At 35.7% G+C, this 23075-nt stretch overlaps 7 protein-coding genes across 11 annotated transcripts; 1 reads left to right on the forward strand and 6 right to left on the reverse strand.

Moving 5' to 3' along the window:
* The first annotated feature begins 1626 nt into the window (after window positions 1-1626).
* On the forward strand, window positions 1627-2279 carry LOC104737081 (uncharacterized). Its single transcript, XM_010457180.2, has one exon. The coding sequence runs from the start codon at window positions 1738-1740 to the stop codon at window positions 2152-2154; it is 417 nt and encodes a 138-aa protein (XP_010455482.1). The 5' UTR covers window positions 1627-1737; the 3' UTR covers window positions 2155-2279.
* A 91-nt stretch (window positions 2280-2370) lies between these two features.
* LOC104737082 (RNA polymerase II transcriptional coactivator KELP) lies at window positions 2371-3826 on the reverse strand. Its single transcript, XM_010457181.3, has 3 exons — window positions 3427-3826; window positions 3210-3315; window positions 2371-2681 (listed from the first exon to the last, which is right to left on the reverse strand). The coding sequence occupies exons 1-3, from the start codon at window positions 3739-3741 to the stop codon at window positions 2590-2592; spliced, it is 513 nt and encodes a 170-aa protein (XP_010455483.1). The 5' UTR covers window positions 3742-3826; the 3' UTR covers window positions 2371-2589.
* A 2892-nt stretch (window positions 3827-6718) lies between these two features.
* Window positions 6719-8849, reverse strand: LOC104707380 (F-box protein SKIP8). Of its 3 annotated transcripts, none has more exons than XM_010457182.2 (4): window positions 8621-8849; window positions 8202-8525; window positions 7890-8086; window positions 6719-7223 (listed from the first exon to the last, which is right to left on the reverse strand). In XM_010457182.2, exons 2-4 carry the CDS (start codon window positions 8439-8441, stop codon window positions 6974-6976), a joined length of 687 nt encoding a protein of 228 aa, XP_010455484.1. In that variant the 5' UTR covers window positions 8442-8525; window positions 8621-8849; the 3' UTR covers window positions 6719-6973. The 3 variants fall into 3 exon arrangements, with proteins under 3 accessions (XP_010455484.1, XP_010455485.1, XP_019089961.1); XM_010457183.2 differs by having other exon boundaries at window positions 8637-8840; XM_019234416.2 differs by having other exon boundaries at window positions 8202-8519; window positions 8621-8833.
* Window positions 8850-9006: 157 nt separating this feature from the next.
* Window positions 9007-15877, reverse strand: LOC104737085 (uncharacterized protein At4g10930). Of its 2 annotated transcripts, none has more exons than XM_087480242.1 (15): window positions 15585-15877; window positions 15398-15463; window positions 15038-15123; window positions 14745-14835; window positions 14587-14636; window positions 14263-14350; window positions 14084-14193; window positions 13621-13686; window positions 12890-13323; window positions 12717-12761; window positions 12476-12560; window positions 11275-12361; window positions 11111-11185; window positions 9562-10638; window positions 9007-9491 (listed from the first exon to the last, which is right to left on the reverse strand). In XM_087480242.1, the coding sequence occupies exons 2-15, from the start codon at window positions 15458-15460 to the stop codon at window positions 9258-9260; spliced, it is 3591 nt and encodes a 1196-aa protein (XP_087336368.1). In that variant the 5' UTR covers window positions 15461-15463; window positions 15585-15877; the 3' UTR covers window positions 9007-9257. The 2 variants fall into 2 exon arrangements, with proteins under 2 accessions (XP_087336368.1, XP_087336367.1); XM_087480241.1 differs by having other exon boundaries at window positions 12476-12575.
* Window positions 15878-15985: 108 nt separating this feature from the next.
* On the reverse strand, window positions 15986-18246 carry LOC104737087 (GDSL esterase/lipase At5g08460-like). Its single transcript, XM_010457186.3, has 5 exons — window positions 17840-18246; window positions 17508-17635; window positions 17175-17414; window positions 16556-16811; window positions 15986-16379 (listed from the first exon to the last, which is right to left on the reverse strand). The coding sequence occupies exons 1-5, from the start codon at window positions 18183-18185 to the stop codon at window positions 16153-16155; spliced, it is 1197 nt and encodes a 398-aa protein (XP_010455488.1). The 5' UTR covers window positions 18186-18246; the 3' UTR covers window positions 15986-16152.
* Window positions 18247-18259: 13 nt separating this feature from the next.
* On the reverse strand, window positions 18260-20219 carry LOC104737086 (GDSL esterase/lipase At4g10955). 2 transcript variants are annotated; one of them, XM_010457185.2, is made up of 4 exons: window positions 20047-20219; window positions 19719-19798; window positions 18905-19491; window positions 18260-18786 (listed from the first exon to the last, which is right to left on the reverse strand). In XM_010457185.2, the coding sequence occupies exons 2-4, from the start codon at window positions 19781-19783 to the stop codon at window positions 18383-18385; spliced, it is 1056 nt and encodes a 351-aa protein (XP_010455487.1). In that variant the 5' UTR covers window positions 19784-19798; window positions 20047-20219; the 3' UTR covers window positions 18260-18382. The 2 variants fall into 2 exon arrangements, with proteins under 2 accessions (XP_010455487.1, XP_087336369.1); XM_087480243.1 differs by having other exon boundaries at window positions 19921-20070.
* Window positions 20220-20361: 142 nt separating this feature from the next.
* Window positions 20362-22966, reverse strand: LOC104737088 (UDP-glucose 4-epimerase 5). The gene is made up of 9 exons (XM_010457188.3): window positions 22592-22966; window positions 22063-22112; window positions 21831-21966; window positions 21636-21737; window positions 21330-21557; window positions 21166-21244; window positions 20989-21071; window positions 20807-20898; window positions 20362-20703 (listed from the first exon to the last, which is right to left on the reverse strand). Exons 1-9 carry the CDS (start codon window positions 22772-22774, stop codon window positions 20604-20606), a joined length of 1053 nt encoding a protein of 350 aa, XP_010455490.1. The 5' UTR covers window positions 22775-22966; the 3' UTR covers window positions 20362-20603.
* Window positions 22967-23075: the final 109 nt, after the last annotated feature.

Here is a 23075-nt window from a genome sequence, read left to right on the forward strand (position 1 = left end):
TCAACAATTTTAAAGATTAAATAAACTATGCAAAAACGAATGTAAAGAGACATATAATAGTTGGTAATTTATTCATATAGGCATTTTCTAGGTGGTGGTAAATAATATATTTGTAACATACAGTATACCTAGGTGTAAAAAATACACTTTTAATGGTAACATACATAAAACATTTGTATATGTTATAAATTAGTGTATTATAGCAAAAAAAAAAATCATAAGTAATGTAGAATAAATTTAATATTTTTTTACTAAATTAAATTTTATTTATAAAACTTTAAACTCGCACATCGGGTGGGTCCTTATCTAGTATTCATATAAGATTTAAATTATGATCCCTTATTATCTTTGTTGTTTTTTAAAAAAAAAAATATTTTGAATCATCATATAATAGAAAAAGTTCATAAAAATTCAAATTTTTCTGCATATTTGATGATTTGATTTTTTGTAAAAAGACATATATTACTTAGTTAATAGAAAAAGTATATGGTGAAACGAGTTTGAATCGATATTCATAAAAACATAAAATATCACTAATCCCATAATTAAATATGGGTTAAATCTTCATTTTACTATTTTTAACACCATCAATATTAGTCATGTTGAATCAAACTGATTTAGTTCAGATTGTGTCAAACAAAACTTGTCTCACGATATCATTGTTAAAATTCATAAGACAATAAAGGGTCAGTTTCATCAATTAGTTTGTGTCAAAAATTTGAATGATACTAATTTAAGTTACTTATTTATAATTGATACAAAAATTATAATTTAACATTTTTTTTAAATCAGTTTAATTAAGATATAAATAAATGATTATTATTATTAAACGGGCCTATAGCTCAGTGGTAGAGCATTCGACTGCAGATCGAGAGGTCACCGGTTTGAACCATGTTGAGCCCTTTTTAATCTTTTGTAAAGAAATATGCTACGAACCCCTTTGATTCACCAAGTGGCTTTCTCTCATCAAAATTAACCCGTGAATGATTTTAATTGCAGTGTTTAGCTTTGTTAACAAGGTCACGGGATGTTCTTTTTCATATTCCCTTCCTCACTGAGGGAATCCTCACCAACCCAAATAGTCCTAAAAACTACATAACATATTACATACCCCTGAAGTTGAAAAAAAAACAATATACGAATGATGTTTCCCAATAATGTTCCTAATATAATAGCTCAACTAGTTATTTGAATAGCTCCACTCTAAAATAAATAAATGGAAATCTAGCACATTATTGGTTTTCAACCCCACGGGTCATATTTAACTATTTGTCCTTATGTATAGCAGTATAGGTAAGTTCCGTGTATTATGCTAATATTTCGTACATATTATAGTTTGTATATAATATATATTAGAAAAAAATACTTCGTCAGCTAGTCTGTTCCGAAGATATCTTGTTTAAATATTTGCTAACATACAGATGCACTATAATGCTGGCATTTATAGGATTATCCAGAAGAGAAAGTAATACGAAAGCAAGAGAACAAAAGATACAAATTAAAGAAAATGAAGTTTCAAAGGATGAGAGGATAAGGAAAGAATAAATATTATACACAGCGTGGAGTATCACATGCAGACCAGACTTGTGATTAAGAGACAACGAAGAGACTGTTTAATCATCTCTTGTCCGAGAGTTACTCTCTGTTTTAGTATTTATAAACCTATCTTGAACCAAAAACAGTCAAATCAAACCTGCTATCTTTTTCTTTCTTCATTTTAGTTTTTTTTGTGTGAAGATGGGGAATTGTTCACAAAGAGCAGTATCCGATGGTGGTGGTTTCGTCGACGTAAATGACACAGATTCCAGAAGAGATATAATGGAAGAATATTACAGAAGCAGGAGATGCACCTCGTTGCCAATAACCAGGGAGAAATCCTTAGGGTACCTTGTTGGACAAGGTACGCCAAGCCCTATAGGAGTTGGGCCGAAGATTCAAGTGTCGCCACAACGAAGGAACGGAGTTTGGAAAGCGAAAGTTGTGATCGGAAGTAAGCAGCTCGAAGAGATTTTGGCGGTTGAAGGCAATACACACGCTTTGATTGATTTTGCTGCGGCAGAAGCTTTAGTTTCTTCAACCTCTGCCTCGGATATGGTCAGAGTTAAAAGCATATCGTCCTGGTCCCGAAAAAACAATGAGAACTACTTCTGTTAGGTTCAATGATTGCGGATTTTGTGCCGGTTTTCTTATTTGTAATCCTTGTAAGCAAAAAGTGTATAATGTACAAAACGTAAACTTGTTCGGAAAGGACTAATCATGAAGAGGGTATATTTTGTATTCTTTCTGATTAATCTCTCTACTTCGGTTCAGTTTCGGTTGGTTCAGATGCAAAGGCAAAACCAAATCAGAGTATTTCTACTCCGGTTCTGGTTTTGTTGGAATCAGAATATGGTATCATAAACCGAAATGTTTACTCCTACTCAGGATATAATAGCTTGTTTGCTAGGTCCTCGAGAGGGAAACACATTACGACCAATTCGGGAAAAGAAACAAAAGAAACGCAGTTACATGAGACAAATTAAGTAATCAGCACTGGAACCCACTAATTAAGCAGACACACATGTTTAGAAAGGAGGTACCACAAGTTCTTCAGACACGCGATTCCATTTTCTTGACAGCTTTTTCAATGGCTGGAATGTTCTTCTTGAAGGTTGACCATTGTTCATCTGTTAAGCTGATTCCTGGATCACACATTATACTAAATCAGAGACAGGAAATGGATCAAAAACATTGTCTCACTATTGTTGATATTGAGAACAATGGTTGAAACTCAAATACACAAGTCATTACTTACTCAAAATATTTGTAAAATAAAAGAGTCTAAAATCTGTAAAACAGAACAAACTCAAAAACATGTGAGGTTGTAGACAAAACTACGATCAAAAGATCAACTGACGAATCATTCAAGTCAACTTCCCCAAAAAACTTATCAGCCAAAATGGTTTCTAATCAGTAAATCACCTTTTCAGCCTATACTAAAACAATAGCAACTCTCAGACTGATGCAACTCAAAAAAATTGGCAACTTTAAAAGAAACATTTTTTCACACACAATGCTCAACAGAAGAAGATGCATTTGGACACACACACAAGTAGAGATTTTGGTAACAAAAAATTGTTATTAGAAGAACTATGAAGAGAGAGAGAGAGAGAGAGAGAGAGAGAGAGAGAGAGAGAGAGAGAGAGAGAGAGATTTGCTTTCAAAAGTACCCTTAGAAGTGGGAAGTTCTTTGCCATCTTTCTTGTAATACTCTCTAATGGAAACCAAAGTCTTTCCTTTAAATTCCTGAATCGTCACTCTTCTCTTATCCGATAGCTATTTATATATACCAACACACAACAACAGCAACAGCCAAAATCATAACTCAACTCACAATTCAACAAAATCAAGAATCGAAATTGAAGGAAGAGAGCAATGAAATCGAACCCGGCAAATGATGAGATCGCCGTCATCATCCAACTCTTTGCTTGCTCCTTTACCTCCTCCACCATCTCCTTCTGCTTCTTCTTCTTCTTCTTTCTCATTCACCTCTGTTTCATCAGGACCTTTCGATCTCTCTTCCTCAAGGAACGAGTTCACAACACTTCGTACATAAGCTTTGTGAGATGTCTCAGAGAGATCGATACCCAGTTTCTCCGAAGCGAGTTTACGAACTTTAAACTCTGTCATCTCTTTCATATCTGATTCCTTTAGTATCTCTCTCACAGTACTCTTGATCTTCTCCTTCGTCTCTTTCTCCATTTTTTTTTTAGGGTTTTTTTCTCCGTCGTGATTTTGAAATCGGTGAATGGCGTTTTTAACTAAATCGGGTTATCGGAGATTCTTTTTCTTAGGGGAGGGGATTAATACGGCGCCGTTTTATTGCCGTTTATACTATCCTACGTGGCAACTAAATTAGGTCACTTTGCTTACGTTAACCGATATATCTATTCGGTACGGTACGGAGATGAATTGCGTCAATCAAAATCTTAAACCGAACAAAATAGACAATAATGACACAATTATTGGTCTTTTTAAAAAAGGAAAATAAGTTCTTTTCAGTTTGGGGATATAAAGTTTACAAATATTACTTTCGGTTTTGTTTGAAGTATTCATAATTTTATACAACACATATTCATAAAGTTTACACAAGATTCAATTCATTATATCTTTTTTGGCACTCATCAATTTGTAACTTCAGAACGATCATTTGTAAAAGACATAATTGACAAATCCCCCTATGACAAACCTAGTAGGTTATGTATTATCCTATTATGGAGTTGATTATAATTCTAAAACAGGTGATCTCCCATGGTGTAGCACGGGATGACACATATTGTAATTAATTTATGTATATTTTGAATGTATAAAATATTTTGATTTATGTGTGTTTTTATAATTTCGAAATTTTAAATAGTATTGAGTAGTATTTTTGTTTAATTACATGGTAAATCTTAAAACATATTTAGATAAGTACGTTGTTTATATATCGCTAATCCTTTACACAGGAACAAATATACAATGATCGTTTTGAAGTTTTTAAAAAATAGCGCTATGCTTAAAGGTATTAAATCCAAATATCAGATTTTAATTTAGTTTTAATTTGGACGATTGCACGTATATAATTTACGTGTAACTATTTTAGAATGACAAAGACATCACGTCCCATCCTGTCCTGTTTCATCTCGTCCCATCCCGTAAATTTTTTTATGTCCCATAACTGTTCTCTTTTAAATAATTAACAATTAGAAAAAAAAATATCTTCCAAAATTTTTGGGTAAGAACATAACTAAAATTTGTGCGTTTCTCACATTTTTTGACATATAATTTATTATTTTCTGCAATAGAAGATTTGTTCATAGTAAATAAATTTTTAAAAAAAACTACTTATGAATATTCAATTTTGCATAAATATATAGTAATACAATATAGTCAACCAATTGTAATTATTGAATTTTAGAGTTTTAAGTACTTATTTTAGGGTAACTACAATTTAGAAATACAAATATAAATCAAAATTGAAATTTCTTTGCTTCTTTTTGTATATTAAAAATGATTTTTAAAATATTTTCTTAAACAACAAATGTAATCCATGAAATATTTTATTTTCATAAATATATATTACTTTTATTTATGATTACAAAATATATTAGTTATATAAGATATTTTTCAAAATATTTCTTGCATATCTTGTGTTTTAGAGAGTATTTACAAATAAATTGATTTAAGATAAATTTTATATATCTATTAAAATAAATTTGAATTGATTTCTATTAATTTCACATAATAAATATATTGTTAGAAATAAAAATGTATTCAACATAATAAATAGTAAAGTATTCATTATAGCCTTAATACTTTAAAAGGTATTTTAAAATAGTAAAGTATTCAACAAATGTAATCCAAGATTATCATTGATTTAATACAAATAAATATATTGTTAGAAAAATTGTGTCATTAACTGGGTATTAAATAACCTGCGGGTATCCAACTTAATTTGAATGGTTAAAGAATTATATACTAATGTATCTATAATTATTGATTAACTAACCATTTTATTTAAAAACTGTCAAAACAAAGTCATTGTCCAAAAGGTGGTACATGAGTACTCCTACTGTATAGATTGTTAGCTTTTTGATCTCCATTCAGCCCTTTGGACATCATATAATGTATAATCTAATTCACAGATATAGCAATATTTTTAATAAAAAATAATTGATGTAATATACATCGTATTGAATATCAACATCTTAGAAAATCTAAGTGATATGAATTATCACGTCATACTCTTTCTTCCTAACTATTGACTAGAAAAAATTAGTTTGAATTCTAAAAACCAAAGGAAAATGGAATTCTCAAACCATGTTCAAATCTAAATAAATCATATTGCATACCTTTGTATTACTAAGTCTAGCTATAAATCTCGATATCTTCTTAGAAAATCCACTATATATTATACATGCTTAGTCTAGAGCTAAACTTAATAGTTGTATTTGTGAAATTTCACAGTTTGTCCTTTCAATTTACTTTGAAGAATTTTTGTATCATATTCTTAAATTTTACATCAATATTCAATTATTATTATTAGGTACACATCAAGTACATGGTCAAAGCATCTCATTTAACAGGGTTAAATCCTAGTTAAAAAAATATAGTCTCGCGGTGTACCGCGGGTTAAATCCTAGTTAAAAAAATATTAAATCAGTAATTTAACAGGGTTAAATAATCAATTCATTATTTTGTTAAGATCATTTTCATATTAAAATATTAGATATATTTAATATTGATTAAGTTACAATTATGTAAAATACAATTGTCCTAGGATATACCGCATCTTAAATCCTAGAACTAAAAATTAAAATACAATACAATTTTAAACACTAAACAAAACAAACAAAATTAACAAACAAAACAAATTAACAAACAAAAACATTTTAAATTCTATTCTTTTAGTTATAAAAAAAAATTGTTCTACTGTGTACCATAGGTTTTTTTGCATGTCATCTTCATAAAGTTGATTCATTTCAATTCCTTAATATATATCATTTGTAAAATAAAATAAAAAGATAAACTATTAAGGACTAAAAAATAATTTATCTCTATTATTGCTTTGACATTAAGAATTTCTGTCATATTCAATAAGCTTACAGAAAATTTAACTACTTTTCTTGTAAGATTACTTTATATTTTCTGTATATTAAATAATAGATATTGAATTAGCTACTACGATAACCAATACTTTTGATCAATTCTCATTCTCACCATTGAATATATCCCAAAAACCAAATAGAAAGGAAAAAGAAAAATTAGACCAACCATTCAAGAACAGCTGAAGAAAAAAAAACATTCAGTACATGTCGTTAGTTAAAACTAAATAATAACACTATGAATCTAATAAGCCAATTTCCAATATGCAGTTTCTTTCTTCTTCTTTATTTGTTATCCCCATGAAAATAAAGGAAGAGAAGGAAACCAAAAAACTAAAGATTAATCATCAATGAACAACAACTTGTTGATCATCGTTGAGCATCACGGAGCTGTGATGATGAACCATGTGCCACCTTCCATTGTGGAACTCGAACACATTTGTGATCAGGAACGGACCACCGTCCACGTTCAGGTACGCTTTCATGGTGACCCAAGCCATGTCCGTTAGTATCCGAGTACGAACAGTGTGGACCTGAAAATCAAACCCTTGTTCCCAGTTGAAACAAAGTTGCCAGCTTTGCATCACTTCATTGTACCTGCAATTGGACCAAGCATAACGTAGATGGTTCATACCAATTCTTCTCTCTTCTATCAAACAAATTAACAAAGATGTATTTATCCAATTTGCAGATGACAAAATCCGGAACACAGATGCATCAAAATTTAACTTGTGGAGTAGACTCAAACTATGGAATCACATATCTCGTTTTTATTCAGGATATGGAATATGCTGAAAGAATGCAAATTCTATTATAGGCTTATAGCTACTGTGGATATACATACCAGTGCTAACTATGTCAACAATACCTATTGCTCCACAAGAGCATTGTTCCATTAGTATACCAGTGTTAACTATGTCATCCTATTGCTGTAAAACTTTTTGCTACAAAGTTTTCACTAAATCAAACAATACACTTAACATCTTGTATCACTAGCAACTTCGCAAGAGCATTGTTCCATTAGTATACCAGTGTTAACTATGTCATCCTATTGCTGTAAAACTTTTTGCTACAAAGTTTTCACTGAATCAAACAATACACTTAACATCTTGTATCACTAGCAACTTCGCAAGAGCATTGTTCCACTGGTATACTCAAAACTTAGATACCATCTAAAGGATGACAGAACCACCGGAAACAAAAAGCAAAGACATTTCTCATAAGCAAAAAAGAAGCACGACGGTGTGGTAGAGTTGTAGTTACCCAGAGAAGAGTTCACCCGAAGCATGGATACACTTAACATAGTCCGAGTTCAACCACAACCGAGCCATCTCTTGAAGAGCTCTGCCTCTAATGATGCTGAAGAATTCAGTATTCACACTAATAATAGCTCTAGTAGTTGCATAGTATGCTTTCCACCCATTAACTGGTGTTATACCATCTTGCTCCAGTGTAAAATCCTAGTAACACACAAATGAGACAACAACACACACATGAATCCACCAAAATGCTATAAAAAAAACTAAATCTTTTAACCTAGAATCACAAAACGAGTGAGTGAGTTGTAAAAATAACCTTGTGATAAAGAGCTTTCCAAGCATTATCATCATTAGCAGCTTTCCTCATCAACGAATTAGTCATAGACAAGCGACAAAGACTTGGATAATCCAAGTAACTAAGCGCGTGTGTCGTTATTTCCGGAACCAACTGCTCCATCATCGACACTCCTGGCTTATCATCCACCACCACCGTGGAAGCCGTAACATCAGGAGGAGGAGGAGGCGTACCACCGTTCGTCAGCGGCGTCGAAGGCATAGGTTTGTTGTCCAGTTTTCTGACAGATCGAGAGACGCGAGGAGAGCCAAGGGGGAACACGATTGCGATTTTATATAACTGCGACTATGAAGAACAAACAATAAAGACTAGTTACGCGGCGAGAAGGAGAAGTGATAATTTCCATTGATAAGAAATGAAAAGACAAACAGAGATAAAACCTAGAAGGTGACGAACTTAGGGTTTAACGGTGGTTTCCTTCCTCTGCCGAAACCCTAGAAATTGAATCGGAAAATAAAATTGGCGAGACGAGGAGGAAGACAGATTTGCAATTTTTTTTTTTTCTGGTCTCCAACTTTGTAACTGACCATCGCAAATGTTTATCAAAAAATGTGTCACTGTAGCAAATAGCCTTACGTTTCAAGGGTATTATAGTAGTCTTCCATCTATGTTTATCCGACTGGGTTATTTATAGATAAATAGCCTTAAGTTTCAAGGGTACTATAGTACTTTTACCCTAATTCGATGAGGCTTCTTCCAAACTTTATATTTCTTGTTAACCACGATATTGTCTTTTCACATTATCGTCTTTTATCTCTTGAGGTAATAGATAAATATATCTTCTAATCTTATAAATATTTTTGTTAAGACATCGTAGCGACTAATGTCAGTTCCAGACACATTTTAGGTCTGTCTGGCTCGGGTGAAACAAGAATTGCTTATCTTGGCCTAAAGAGAATACTGAATCTCCAAAACTTGTGGAGAAGACAAAAGAAGAGATGATAATAATAAGCTATTTACGTTTTTGTACTTTGACTACTTTGTTCCTTCATCTTTCCTTATTTACGCAGCTGACTGTCATTTGCACTTGTCCTCCTTGTGATGGGCTCCGGAGGAAGCGGCTTCAACGTATTGCTCGGACAGTTTCTTGATCTTGTCACCTTCTTTGATCAAGAAGTTGGCACTCTTTGCTTTGCTATGGTACTTCATTACTTTCTCTGTGGTTTTCGTCACTGCCCATCTGTATTGTTCCACGTTTATCACTCCGCTCTTGCACAGTGGTCTGATATGTTCTTTGATGTATGCTTCCACCTTAGGAAAAAACAATTAAACCAGTTCAGGAAAAGGAAATGTGACTATGAGAGAGTTTTATGTATTTTACCTTCTTGGTGACAGAGTTACTAAACGCATCAGCTTTGCTTTTCTCTTCTTTAGAAGGCTTCTCGCTTGTTTTCTCTTCTTTAGAAGGCTTCTCGCTTGGATCACACTTCTGAATGCTTTTGGGAACTTTTTTCTCTTGAATGGAAGGGTTCACAAAGTTTGAAGCGATGATCTCCTTGTGTGTGTTGCTCTCACACTCTAAATCAGGTACTTTAGCTTGAACACCATTATCACCAGATCCTTCAATGAGAGGTTTCTCAACTAGTTTCTCTGTACCAGGTCCGTATAGTTCTTCACATTCAGCAACAGAAAGGATCTCAACTCCTTCTACTTCTCCTTCTCCTTCTCCTTCCCCTTCTCCCTCACCCTCGGCCTCAACCTCGGGTAGAGGCTCCATAGGAACAAAACTCTTCCCATCTTCTTCGCCATTTGTGGTCCCCTTCTCATTTACAGTTGTTTCTTCGTTTCCCAAGACTTCAGATTGATTCGAACACTTTTCAGGTTGAACAGTGGAGAAAACTACCTTCACCTTAGTCAAACTTTCATCCGGGTGCGATACTGAAGCTTTTGTAGCCATGGTAGCACCAATATAGTCTTCTTCATCCAATTCATACTCAAAATCCCCAAAGATGTCTGTATCAGGAACAGAATCCATGTCAAGTACATTATATGGGACTACCTCCCTGGTCTTGTCCAAGGAACTGTCTCCTTTCTCTGGAGGAACTTCCGTTGAATGGGTCGGGCTGTTTGGTGGTGAATCAGCAAGACCTGCTGCTCTGAGGGCTTGAAGGACCGCTGGATCATCTAAATCTTTACCACTAATAAGTTCTGACTCGTTAACAGCCATTGGTGATGACGAATTTGGTTCTACGGAATTATCCATCGCTTTGCTCTCTGAGTGATGCAGTATTTCTTGTGAGCATAGATTCAGATACACAACTTTGCCACTTGATTTATCAGCAATCGCTTTCTCGATATTTATAGCATCAGCAACGGCTAGTTCTGTTGATGCACTTCTTCGAAGAGACAGAAGGTTTTCTTTCTTTAAGAAATGCTCTGTCAGGCGATATAATTGTGTCTGCAGAAACAGCGATTTGCTTAGGAACAAAAAACCAGCACATGTGCATATAATAAAGCTAGCTATTCCCAAATTTTCCATATTTCAGTTTAACGTGTAATAATAGAATTACATATGGAACTGATGAATATACACAAGTATGAAATCTTAATGTTTTCCAAAAATAATTTTAATCCTCAAACTGGGACCAACTAGAAAATACTATAGAATCACAATCCAAATAGTAGAGCATATTTCCCAAACATATGACGACCCAGTAGTTGTAAGAAAGACCACCCCTCTTATATGTATGCATCTCTACTTACCGAAATGTGCACGATTTCTCAGCACTACCATAAAACCTAGAACCAACAAGAATATTAAAAAAATATGACCTCTTATTACTTATCTGGAACCCAAGTAACTCATTATGAACCTAGCACTAATCAATGCCACAGGAACTGGAAATTAAAGTAAAGAGCTATCCACCTACCTGCCTAACTGCAACAGGAACTTTATTATGGCGACTGGTTGCAAGGCTTGGTCTCATATCAGCTGGAAGTTGAGCCTGATAGCAATGACAGAAACAAACAAGCAACAATTTCAAAACACCGGATTTTTTTAAAAGCAACAAAGTAAGTGACGAGAATTACACACCAACAATGGATAACTCCCTTTGAGCTCAGGAGAGCCTTCTTTTTCTTCGGTTGAGTTGTTGCCAGCTAAACCTTTCTTTCTTGCAAGAACCTGCAATGCCCATTTCCTTTTGTCTTTCTTGAGATCGTCGGAATTCTCAAACATTTCCTTAGAGTTACTAGATGTAAGATTAGGTTGCCCATCCGACTGTTTGTTTCCCAAGTTCAATTTTGATCCAGGTTTTATACTGCTCCCCTTGGCATCACTAATCTTTGGTATGGTCTTGCTGGCTTCTGTGGGTTTTGCATTGTTTTGTGAGTTTCCCGTTTCTTTCGGTGCCAAAAGGGGCTTGAGATTATCATTTCTCGGAAACACGGAGGTATCTGCCAAATACAATCTGGAGAGGATAGGATTTGAGGCCTGTGGGGTTTCAGATGAAAAGCTTGTTTTGACGCCAGCTGGTTTCTTCTTCAAGAGGCTAAGAACAGACTTCAGAGTTTCAATTTTTTCAGGCTTTCTAGTTTGTATGCACCGATGCTTCCAAAACTCAACTTCACAGTCCCGGTGCCATGCACTTTTCCGCTTCCCATTTAAATCTGCATAAATTTTCTTCGTGAGATTCTCTCTGACTTTTCCTTTCTGCAGCATCAACTTCTTGGCCTTTACTGCCAGAGCCGAATTTTTTCTAGGTGCTTCATCAGTTTTGGGTCCTGCCACAGCAGCTCTGAAGGCAGCCAAAAGTTTTGGATCGAATTGGTTTGTTGTGATGTCATCCATCGATTTGTTACGAACAGCCTCTCTTATTTCTTTCCTTAGTTTCTCAACCAGAATCATTGACTCTTTCTCGTCCTCCGGTGTCCTCTTGATCTTTTTTACCCTCAAACCAGCAGCATTCTCTCCATCTGAAGACTTATCAGCAAGATTTGAACGCATGATATTTTTTCTACGCCCAGTTCCTTTAACAATGCTGAAAATATCAACAGTTGTATTGTTTGAAGGGGATCTGCTCTCTTGGTGAACGGTAGCCAAGTCTTCCTCTTCCTCGAGTTTGGGTTCATTGAGAGATTCGGAAATCTCAGGTTTAGTTTCTGAATTGCCATCATCTCCACTGGTAAAGAAATTCCACGATGAAACAACAACACTCTCAAAATTTACCACACAAAGCAGAGAAAAGAGGGAAAGATGGTACCAAGAAAGGAACAGAATTCATTGTGAAACTAACCTGAAATCTGAATGCTTTCTCTTTATTGGAAATGGCTGCAGTGGAAAGATCTGGTAAACGCTAGCAACATCTGAATTGGAAATGGCTGCAGTGGAAAGATCTGGTAAACGCATTACAGTATATAAGACCCTTTTTAACTATGCAGATAATGATCAAATTACATTTAACCATAAACAGGAAGAAATGAAGGACACACTACACAGAAGATATTCAGGCGAATAAAGGGCAGCATGTTACTTACTTCTTTGATCATTCATCAACAGACAATCCTTTTCTTCAACAGGGTCTACAGTTGCATAAAAAGGTTAAATTATTACTTACAAACATAATAAATCTATACGAATTAAGAAATTACAACTAAGACTTAAAGAAAATTGTATTACCACCAAATTAACTCTCGGTCAATCAATATACCTGTTCTATTCTCCACGGGTGCAGCAAAACATGGTTGATCTGAATCAGAAAATAGTCTTGATGATATATCATGTGGTAAGGACTGCTTCAGCTCCAATTTTACTGGGACCTGCTCTGTATTTTCCTCCCCACACAGAATTTTCAGATATGAGCTATCTGGGTGTCCATCATTTGTAGCTTGAACTGACGACGGGTTGGTATCACTGGATTCCATATGACACTCGTCTCCTTTGACAATTGATACAACAAGAGCTGTCTCGCCTTCATCAGCGACTGTAACTGAAAAGTTCCCAGAGTAAATAGCCTCGGCTGAGCATCCGCTATTTGTCCTCTCAGAAATATCCAGGGATTTTCTTGTCTCTGTTGGTGAGGTATCAGGTTGTGTCTCCATTGCCGAGATATCAGGTTCAAGTGGTTTTTCATTAGAGAGACATCTGTGGTCACAAAGTAAAGGAGGGTAAACTATGATAACATGGCTGAGAGAACATAGAGAAAAGAAGAATATTATTGATAAGCCTAAAGTTTCACTTAGATTTGGTATGGAGTGTCTATACTAGTTAAACATAGAACTGGCACACGGAAATGATTAAAATAAGTCATGGAAACTCTACTATAAATATATGTGTACCTAATAGACTGATAATTAAACAAACAATATAATGAAACAACACTGCTGAAATTTATCAAGCCATGGATTAAGCAACTATAGTAAATAAACCAACGAAACTTACCTCGGGCATACCCATGTATCCTCTGATGCAACTTCCAGGTCAAAACCCACGCAAACGGCATGATACCTATTAGCACAGATGAAAGCAACAATCAGAAGATAATTTGTATATTGGAAAATAAGACCATGTAAGAATGCTGTAAAGATGAACAATCTAAAACAAAACGAAGTATAAAAAGGCAAGATCATGCACATATAAGACTGAAAAGGCTAGTATCTTTGTCGTTTACATGTCATATAATTAACTCCCTTCATATGATAGTGATAGCATTTAGAAACCGGCAGCACAACTAAGCTATAAAGATGATAGACACAAACATTATGGCACTGTAACAACTAAGGAAGCACCTGAAGTTCACCAGTCATTGAAGTGGAGTGATCGAAAAAATGGTAAAACAACAATCATGAAAATTAACACATAATAAACAACCCATGGATAAAATTTAACAGGTAATAATAGTTACCATATGTCACAAGAATCACACGCAATTGATGTATCAAGGTTGGAATCCCCTCCAATGTAACTGAAGGTGTTACGGATCTTGCAAAGATCGCCATCTAAACAGATAACTGCCTACAAAATGATTAGGAAAGCTTAATGTACTTAGTAGAGATTAGGAAAACCAATATATGATATACTTACATTTTCATAAATGTAGTGTGTTTCGTCAATATAGTGTGACGGAGAAGCGACAGCATCAGTCTCCTCCTCAATGCAGTAATCTTCATCTCTGCATGCCATGTATTTGACAACTTAGCTTAACGTCAACAGATCACAACAGTTTTTAGCACATACAGAAACCCATGGTACACATGATTTGTAGCGCATATTCAATCACTGGATCATGCTATACCATTTACTATAAATTTACCAATTATAGGCCACACCGAATTGAAGACAAAGACCCACTCAGAATGTTCAGGCAAGCAAAGTTTGTCACAACGGACATGAGGAAAAAAATAGTACCCTGATAACGAAACCTCATCGACCTTGCTGCTTTCACCTGAATCATACACCTTCACAATCAAACCAAAAACTCATTATACCTAACCCAAGAGCTCCACTCACAAAACCGATGAGAAATGTTCAGATAAAACAAACAAAAAAGATGATAAGTATCTTACAGGGACACATGTAATCAACTGAAACTCTCTCTGACAAAGAGGGCAGAGGTTCATAATCGTAGACCAATTATCAATGCACTCAAAGCAGAACCTGAAAAATATATCAGACATAGACACAAAATTAATAGTCTGCTCCTCCTTAACAAACAGTCCATTAAACTCGTAACAGGATAAATTTAAGTAATAACTAACTAAAATCTTCAAAGAACTGAGACAACTATAAGTACTAACGCAACTTTTCGTTGATTAAGACAGGATAATGCTAATTATAAAGAAAAAAACATGGTATTTACCAGTGTTGACAGCAATCAAGAACGCCTCTATCAATAATTATATCCATACAAATCCCACACCTTTCCCCTTCAATCCCAGCCATATCCTGTCAAAAGAAATCAAAATGAGAACCAATCCACAAACACAGTTTGTCAACAAAAACAAAAACAAAAAACCCAGACACAAGGGTTCCTAGGAAACGTGACACGAAGTAACTAAAATGCTTTATTTCAGAAGCTTATGTTCATGATTCTAACCAACCATGAAGCTACATATACAACCATTTCCACCGGAAGGTACAAGTTTAAGCTCTCCAGGGTTAGGTGAACACATGATTAGTTCAACAAAAATAGCCGAGAAAGTCCAAGTTTGACACTTACATTTTGTCCAACTTCAGCTGCTTCTTCTTCAACAGAGTTGCTAGCGTCAAAATCGAGCTCCATTTTCTGGGAAAAAAGAAAATTTAGACAAACTGATCAAAAGAGACGAAATCGATTTCTCTGAAGAGAACGAAGCGTGAGACAAAAATCAAGGTGAAATTTCTGTAAACCCAGCACCTAAACCTACCTCGGATCACAAAACCTACGTAGAAGCTGAGGGGAACAAAAAAAAAAAAACTCAAGAACCCTTGGATGAAGAAATTGAAAAAGAGGCAAAGCCAGCGTCCGAGGGCAAAACGGGAAAGTTATACGATGAGGGTGGAGATGACGTCACCTCTTTAGCCCTCTCTCAAGTGCCCCCTACGATTTTTTTTTTTTTTTTTTAGAAACTTTTGATGAGGAAAGGAAATAATTGAAATTAATCTCTTCGTCATCGTCTCGTCTCGTCTCGTCTCTCTGAAGATGACATTTTCCGTTTATAAACCTAAAAGATGGACCACACGTGCTTTTTAAAGAAACTTTATGGGTCGAATCTTACAACTTTCTATTTCACGTGGGTCATTACGCAAATTTAACACTGAGCCCAACTTTGTAAAAAACTTCATCAAAACTTTCATCTTCTTCCCTTCTATACCCCGTACTTTCTTTTATAGTCAAAAAGACCCCATAGTTTCTCTTGGCCTATCAAAAAAATTGCAAAGCTCATTTTACACTTAACAGTGTCTTTTTTTATGGAGATGTACACATTTTATTTCCTAAGCATGATGAAGCATAGTTTCTAAGTTAGTAGGGTAACACATGTCCACGTGGCGACTATTCCATACATTGTCGGCGAGGATGGCGTTAACGGCGTCTGTTGGATGAAACTGGTCCCACCAGAGGTGACCTGAGGCGTCGGGGCAAGCCATCTCCGGCGAGATGCACGGAAGCCATCCCTTGTACCTCCCTAATCCACAACACGCATCTGTCGTCTCATTAAAACCTGTCCACATCACAGAACACACAACTTAAAAACTCTGACAAGTCTCTTTCACATTCCAAGATGATCATCAAACTCTAAATATCACTCTTTAAAGTCTCTAAGCGAATTGAGAACTGAGTACTAGTCACAGTCTTTTTGTAAAGCGAATTGAGAACTGAGATGGAAGTGGTGCTTACCGTAGAGTTGGTGGTTCCTGAGGATGTCCATAGCGCTTTGGAACACGTCGCAGTAGATAATGGAAGCGCCAGGAAGCTCACGGTTGAGCTTATCTACAGTGTATCTCATGACAAAGTTGGATTCCATGATCATGCTGTTCACTTCTTCTGCACATTCTCCGTTCTGGCTCCTGTATTTCCACAGGTAGTATGGTGCACAGCCAATGGGTGGCAAACCCATCACCACCATCCTCCTCACCTTGACATTGTACAAAGTCTGAAACAAAACACAATACTTATCTTATTGGGTGACATCAATGTGATACCTTGTCGAGCAAAAGTACACTTATAAATCAATCATCTTTAGTCTATCAATATGCAGCTTTTCAGATACCATTCAGGATTCTACAACTGTATAAACCAGAGATCCAGAATAGAACAAGGGTGGTGATTTGACCAGATAGGCAACGCTTACTGTACTAATCAGTTAAAGAGGTTTCACTTTTTGGGGTTTTTGGGTAGTAAAGGCAGATATTAGAGCTATAAAAGTGATATCCTAACTCAGAATCATACTTATTTGTCCCTATAGACTCTATACACTATAAACTATAAAAGAGTGGTTAAAAGACAAAGGTCTAACCTTGAGTTCCTGTCTCATATTGGAAGCCAAGAACTGATTAAAATTCCAAGGAGTATAGAGATTCTGCACATTGGAGATGTTCCTGATATAGAAATGTATGTAATCATTCACTCCAATCGATATGTAGAAAACGGAGTTTGAGACCAAACGCTCCGAAACTTCCTCCCCAATACTCAGTATCATCTGCTGGAATGTATCAACGAACTGCTCAACCTGCATTGCAAACGAAACCCGCTGGCCCTGCAACATACCAAATTCCCCCACAGGATTGATATATCTGAAAGATGAAGATAGTATAAATTCAACGAAATCAAAAGACTCTGAGTATATTACCAGTTCGGATCCACTAGATAAGATGATTCCAGCACCAGCTGATGCATAGTTTACACCTTGAAACATGTCTTCAACAGTCCCAGTTTGTCCAAGATAGCTAGGAACGAATGGTAAACCTAGACGATCAGCTGTTCACAAGATTCGCAGTTGACAAAACCAAAACCAACGATTCAATCTCTATTTCTTTCTTTAACAGTCAATGAATTTGACAATTTTGGCTTAATATCACACTTCGCAGAATCAAGTAAGCGAGCAGATTGATTCTTGAAATTAACAATGAACTCGAGAATTAGAATCTAAAACCCAGAAGATTTGGGGAAGAAGGCTTTAACCTATGAAATCAACTGGGATCCTTCCATTGCAAAACCTCCCCGTCGGCTGATGCGTATCAAAATCTCTACCGTAAGGAAGACGATCTGCTCTCGCCAAGGTCCCAAGAAAGTTATTGGTTCCGCAATCAACAGAGGAATCGCCGAACACGAACAACGCCGGTACAAAAGGCAAAGACGGCTTCACCACCGGAGATTTGGCTCTTAGCGACGGCGACGGAGGTAGAAACGGCGGAATCGAAGGATAAAACGGCGAGATACTCGGAGACAAGTGATGATCGGCGATCAATTTGGGTCTCGTGAAGATTATCAGAAGAGAGAACACAAGAACGAGAAGCTTGATCGACATCTCGAGAGAGAGTGAGAGCGCGGGAAAAAAAAATGTGGAGAGAGAGAGAGGCTCTGCGAGAGGTTTCACAGAGATGAATAAAACGTCGTCGCCTAATATATAAAGAGAGACTTTATTTTTATAAGCTACACACAACTGACAACATACTGAACCGGCTAATTCCGGTTGACATAAACCGGTTTTAAAATTAATACGAATCAATTGTATTGGTATACTTTGGTTTCAAAGTTCTGATCTTCTCCCCACCACTGATGAATCCCATGAGCTTGTTTAAAGTCTCTTGACGAGGTTAAGTTCACAGTTAAAACCGAAGAGGGCATCAGATGTATTGGCTCTTGTCCTCCTAACAGCATACCTCCCAACGAGTGCTGCGTAGCTACCCGCTCAACAAACCCGATTCCTATTTCTTCCATCTTGTTCCGGTGCTCGAAGTAACCGATGTACTCTGAGCACAAGTGGTCTCCAGGGTTGACGTACAGCCGCGGGAACCAGTCAGATAAGGTGGCAAATGGGTCGGGTGGTGCGGGTAATGCACGGTGGTTTTGGTTGTATTGCTGAGTGGCTTTTTTGGCTAGAGCTAGTCCAGCTGTGATCACACTGCCTGCATTTTAGATAGCAGCTCAGATCAGTCCATTCAATGGTTATATATACTTGAAAGCCTAATCTAACTCTTCAAGAATGACACTGAATGGGTTACTTGGAAGAGTTATGTTATGTACCTGCGATGCGTATCCCGTGTTTGATCCTCTTATCCTTGATTCTTTCGATAGGGGCTGACAAAAACGGTGGATTGAAAGCGAAACACTCAGGAAAAACTCCGGTTCGAGCTGTTGTTTTCCCGGTAAGCAATGCCATGGATGCACCAAGAGAATGACCAGCAAGCCACACATTAGAACCACTACCAACCGAAGCAACTATGTTTCTCACTGCTTGGATAGCTATCTCAAACCTTGTCGTCGTGTGAAGCCCGTTTCTGATAACATGAATGTCTAACTCGATGTCACGGGAAATAGAGTCCGCTTTTGTAACTGTTCCTCTGAAGGCAATCACAAAACGGGGACTCATTTCCATGGATTTGACAGTATGAGAGGGAGGTTGCGGTGGTTTATACTCATAGATACCTCCGAATATGGAGTTATCAGCATCATCCACAAGCTTCCGAAGAAGGCGGAAATGGAAAAACTCAGACCATATTGGAGATAGAGCTAAATCAGGACCTATCCTTTGTAGCTGACGGTCACGCTCAGCTACATAGATTCCTTGAACCAATGAAGCAGCTACAGATCGTCGATGATGTTCATTAGCCCTGCAAATTTAAGAAATACAAGTAAGACAAACAATCTCTTTACACAAGTAAAGGAAGCATTTTTAACATAAAGGAACAATCTTTCAGGTTTTTTAACACACAAAAGGCACAATTAAGCAGGCTGCTTAGCTCTAAACTACACCACAGCTGACTTTATGAGCACAAAGATTTAGTCTTGGGACAAAACAGAACACGGAAAGATGCAGAGAAGAGAGAAAGATGCAAACCAATCTATAGATGTTAGGTGTAATGGCCCAGTGAGACTGAAGTCATCTCTCTCACAAATCATCATTCCTTCCTCTTCTTTCTGTACCACATTAGACATGTTTAAAAATGTTAATCTCAGACGTTCAAATTCCCAAAGCTCAAAGCTTTAATTAAAAACGCGTTAGAACCCTAACCCTAAACATTAAACAATTTAATAGTAACCTTCGAAAAAAATTGAATTTTGTAAACAACCCCCAAACACAAAGCTCAATCTAAATAACAAAATCAATCACATAGATGAAAGATTCATATTGTGGATAAATTAGAACAGAATGAAGCTACACGAACCTTTGGTAGGTTTGATTCAGATCTGAAGATTTGTTAGTGTCCAGTGTGTTGTTTTTATAAAGAAGCAGTAATGGTAGAAGAAGAGTGTGTGGGCTCATATAAACTTAAAAGCTTCAGAAGAAAGAGGCATTTCAACTACATCACCGAGCTGAAAACGACATCGTATCAGCCTTAAGGTTCTTTTTGCCATATAAAGCTAAACATTTGCTTTTGTATCTTTTTCTAACAAATCTTATTTTCTTTTTCTTTTTGACATCATAACAAATCTTTTTGTTTTAAGATAAAATACAAACAAATAAATAGTTACAATGAATATTCAAGAACATACCTTTATCTCTTTATTATTTTTTCTCTATAATGTTTTTTGGATAAAACACAGGCTTTATTTTTACACAGACTGAATATTTGATTATAATGATAATACACAATGTCCCTATATTTCACTAAAATCTGACTCCTTTATTGTATTTTTTTTCTTTCCTGTGGATAATATAATAATTTAGTGTGGACAAATATGTTTTAGGCTTTTAGCAAAAGAAGGAACCAATTAAGAAAAGTTAATGAGAGGTGTCTTCAGAAGAAGAATCATATCCATAAGGATTATTACTAGCCCAGTTCCACAAATCTCTACACATTTCCTCGATTCCATACTTGGCCCTGCATTGTTTGTATACACAACCCCAAATTAGACCATTTCATTTATATGTTACCAAAGGTTATAGACATATTTATGTGTGTATGACTAAAGAAATGAACTTACTTCCAATTCAGTTCACTTTCTGCTCTTTCCGTTGAGGCGTAAACAACTTCAGCATCTCCTGCACGACGTCCAGCAATCACAAGTGGGATTTTCTGATCCACAAAAGAGTTTCAACAAGTTTAATAAAACATGAGTAAGAATCCAAGAACGTATAAAAAGCAAGAAGTGTCATGTTTTTTAACCTTTCCGGACGCTTTCTCAAAAGCATCAACCATTTCAAGAACAGATGTTCCACTTCCTGTTCCGAGATTGTACACTTCACAACCTGTTGAGTTTAAAAACACATATACCAAGTTTAGATATTTTAAGGATGATTATAGTAGAGTTAAGAGAGACAAATGGGGATCATAATATCATACCGATTTTGCAATCTTCTAGCTTACGTAGAGCCGCAATGTGTCCATCAGCTAAATCAATAACATGAATGTAATCTCGAACCTGAAATCAAACAAACAAACAACAATGAGACCAAAAGTGTAGAAAAATCTTCTCTGGTTGATAAAAACATTTTGTATATACATACCCCTGTTCCATCTTTTGTATTGTAGTCATTTCCAAAAACAGTGAGATGAGGTCTCCTGCCAACAGCGACTTGCTGAACAAAAGGCATGAGATTGTTTGGAATACCGAGAGGATCTTCACCAATTTCACCACTAGGATGTGCACCAACAGGATTGAAATACCTAAGCAATATAATCTTCCATTCCGGGTCAGAACCGTATACATCACGGCAGATCTCCTCAATGAATAGCTACATAAAAATCAGAATCACACTTCTTCATTAACTAGAATAATCAATTGGGTAGTTGTTATAAAAAAAAGAGAACACCTTTGTTCGTCCATATGGATTCAATGCAGAAATAGGAAACTCCTCTGTACAAGGAACTTCTTTTGGAGAGCCATACACAGTTGCTGATGATGAAAACACAAGCTGGAAACAGAGTAGCTTATCATCAGTAAGTAATCAAACAAAGAATCATATAAAAATGAAACATATATTATGATAAGAAATGTATATATATACATTTTTGCAGCCATGTTGAGCCATAACTTCCAAAAGAGTGATAGTCCCAACAAGGTTATTATTATAATAGAGCAAAGGCTTCTCAACACTCTCACCAACTGCTTTAAGTCCAGCAAAGTGTATCACTGCATCAAACCTGTAAGTAGTAATAATTCCACGTTCATCACATCATTTGTTTATGATAAAGTTAAAAAAAAGCTAAAAGAATGTTTTCTTTTTTCTTCAATCATACTTTGTTTCTGAGAATATCTTCTCAAGGGCAGGTCTGTCCCTAAGATCCACCTGTAATTAAGACAAAACAAATCAAGTTTTAACAGAACTCTTAAATCCAACAGATGCTTCTGATAACAACTAAACAAAACAATCTAAATTCAGAAGAACAAGATGAACTTTTCCCAATTTCAGACAGATTATTAAAAAATTATGAATTACAAAAATAGAATTTAGAATTATATATTATTTTATTCTTTCACATGGTTATTTTTTCGAAATTATTAAAAACAAATGATACTAATAATTACTAACATATAATTCCAAAAAAAAAAGTATATACCAAGAACTCTGGAATCAAAATATCTTTTCGAAAACTGATATTATTATTATTATAAATTATTATTCCGAGAATTTAAGCCCCAAAAAAAAAAAAAGAGCACCGTAGTCAAATCATAATCCCAATTTCGTTGAAATCATCAAAAACTATACAAACGCAAGATCCTTAAACCACACGTTTCCTAGACCTAGAAAAGCAAAATTGACCGAACCTGGTGGAAGGAGAGGCGTTCGCCGTGTTCAGCGGCGAGTTTTTTAACACGCTCGAGAGAGACGGCGGAGGAATTGTCGAGATTATCAACGACCACGGCAGAGTAACCACCTAGAAGAAGTTGAAGCACCGTGTGACTACCGATGTATCCAGCACCACCGGTTACTAAAACGTTCTTAGCCATCAAAAATTACGAACAGAGGCGCAAAGGATTCAAGAAAAGATAAAGTTAGATCAATAGAAATGTTTTCGTCTGTTTGTTTGTTTGTGAATTGTGATCTCTCCAGCGAAAGAGTGTTTGGAGGGTTTTTTAATTTATAGAAACGGTGATGGTTACGTGAATTTGTTTTTTTTTATACATTAAACTTTAGGACTTAATTTAAAATAAAAACGCATATGGTATTATATTATTTACGTTTTCTAATTAAGGGAACGAAAATAATGAAACTGACACGTGTCAGAATATGGTGTGGTTTTGGATTTGT

The sequence above is a fragment of the Camelina sativa genome, chromosome 13 (assembly GCF_030686135.1).
Source record: "Camelina sativa cultivar CO46 ecotype springtype chromosome 13, ASM3068613v1".
NCBI classification, from domain to species: Eukaryota; Viridiplantae; Streptophyta; class Magnoliopsida; order Brassicales; family Brassicaceae; genus Camelina; species Camelina sativa.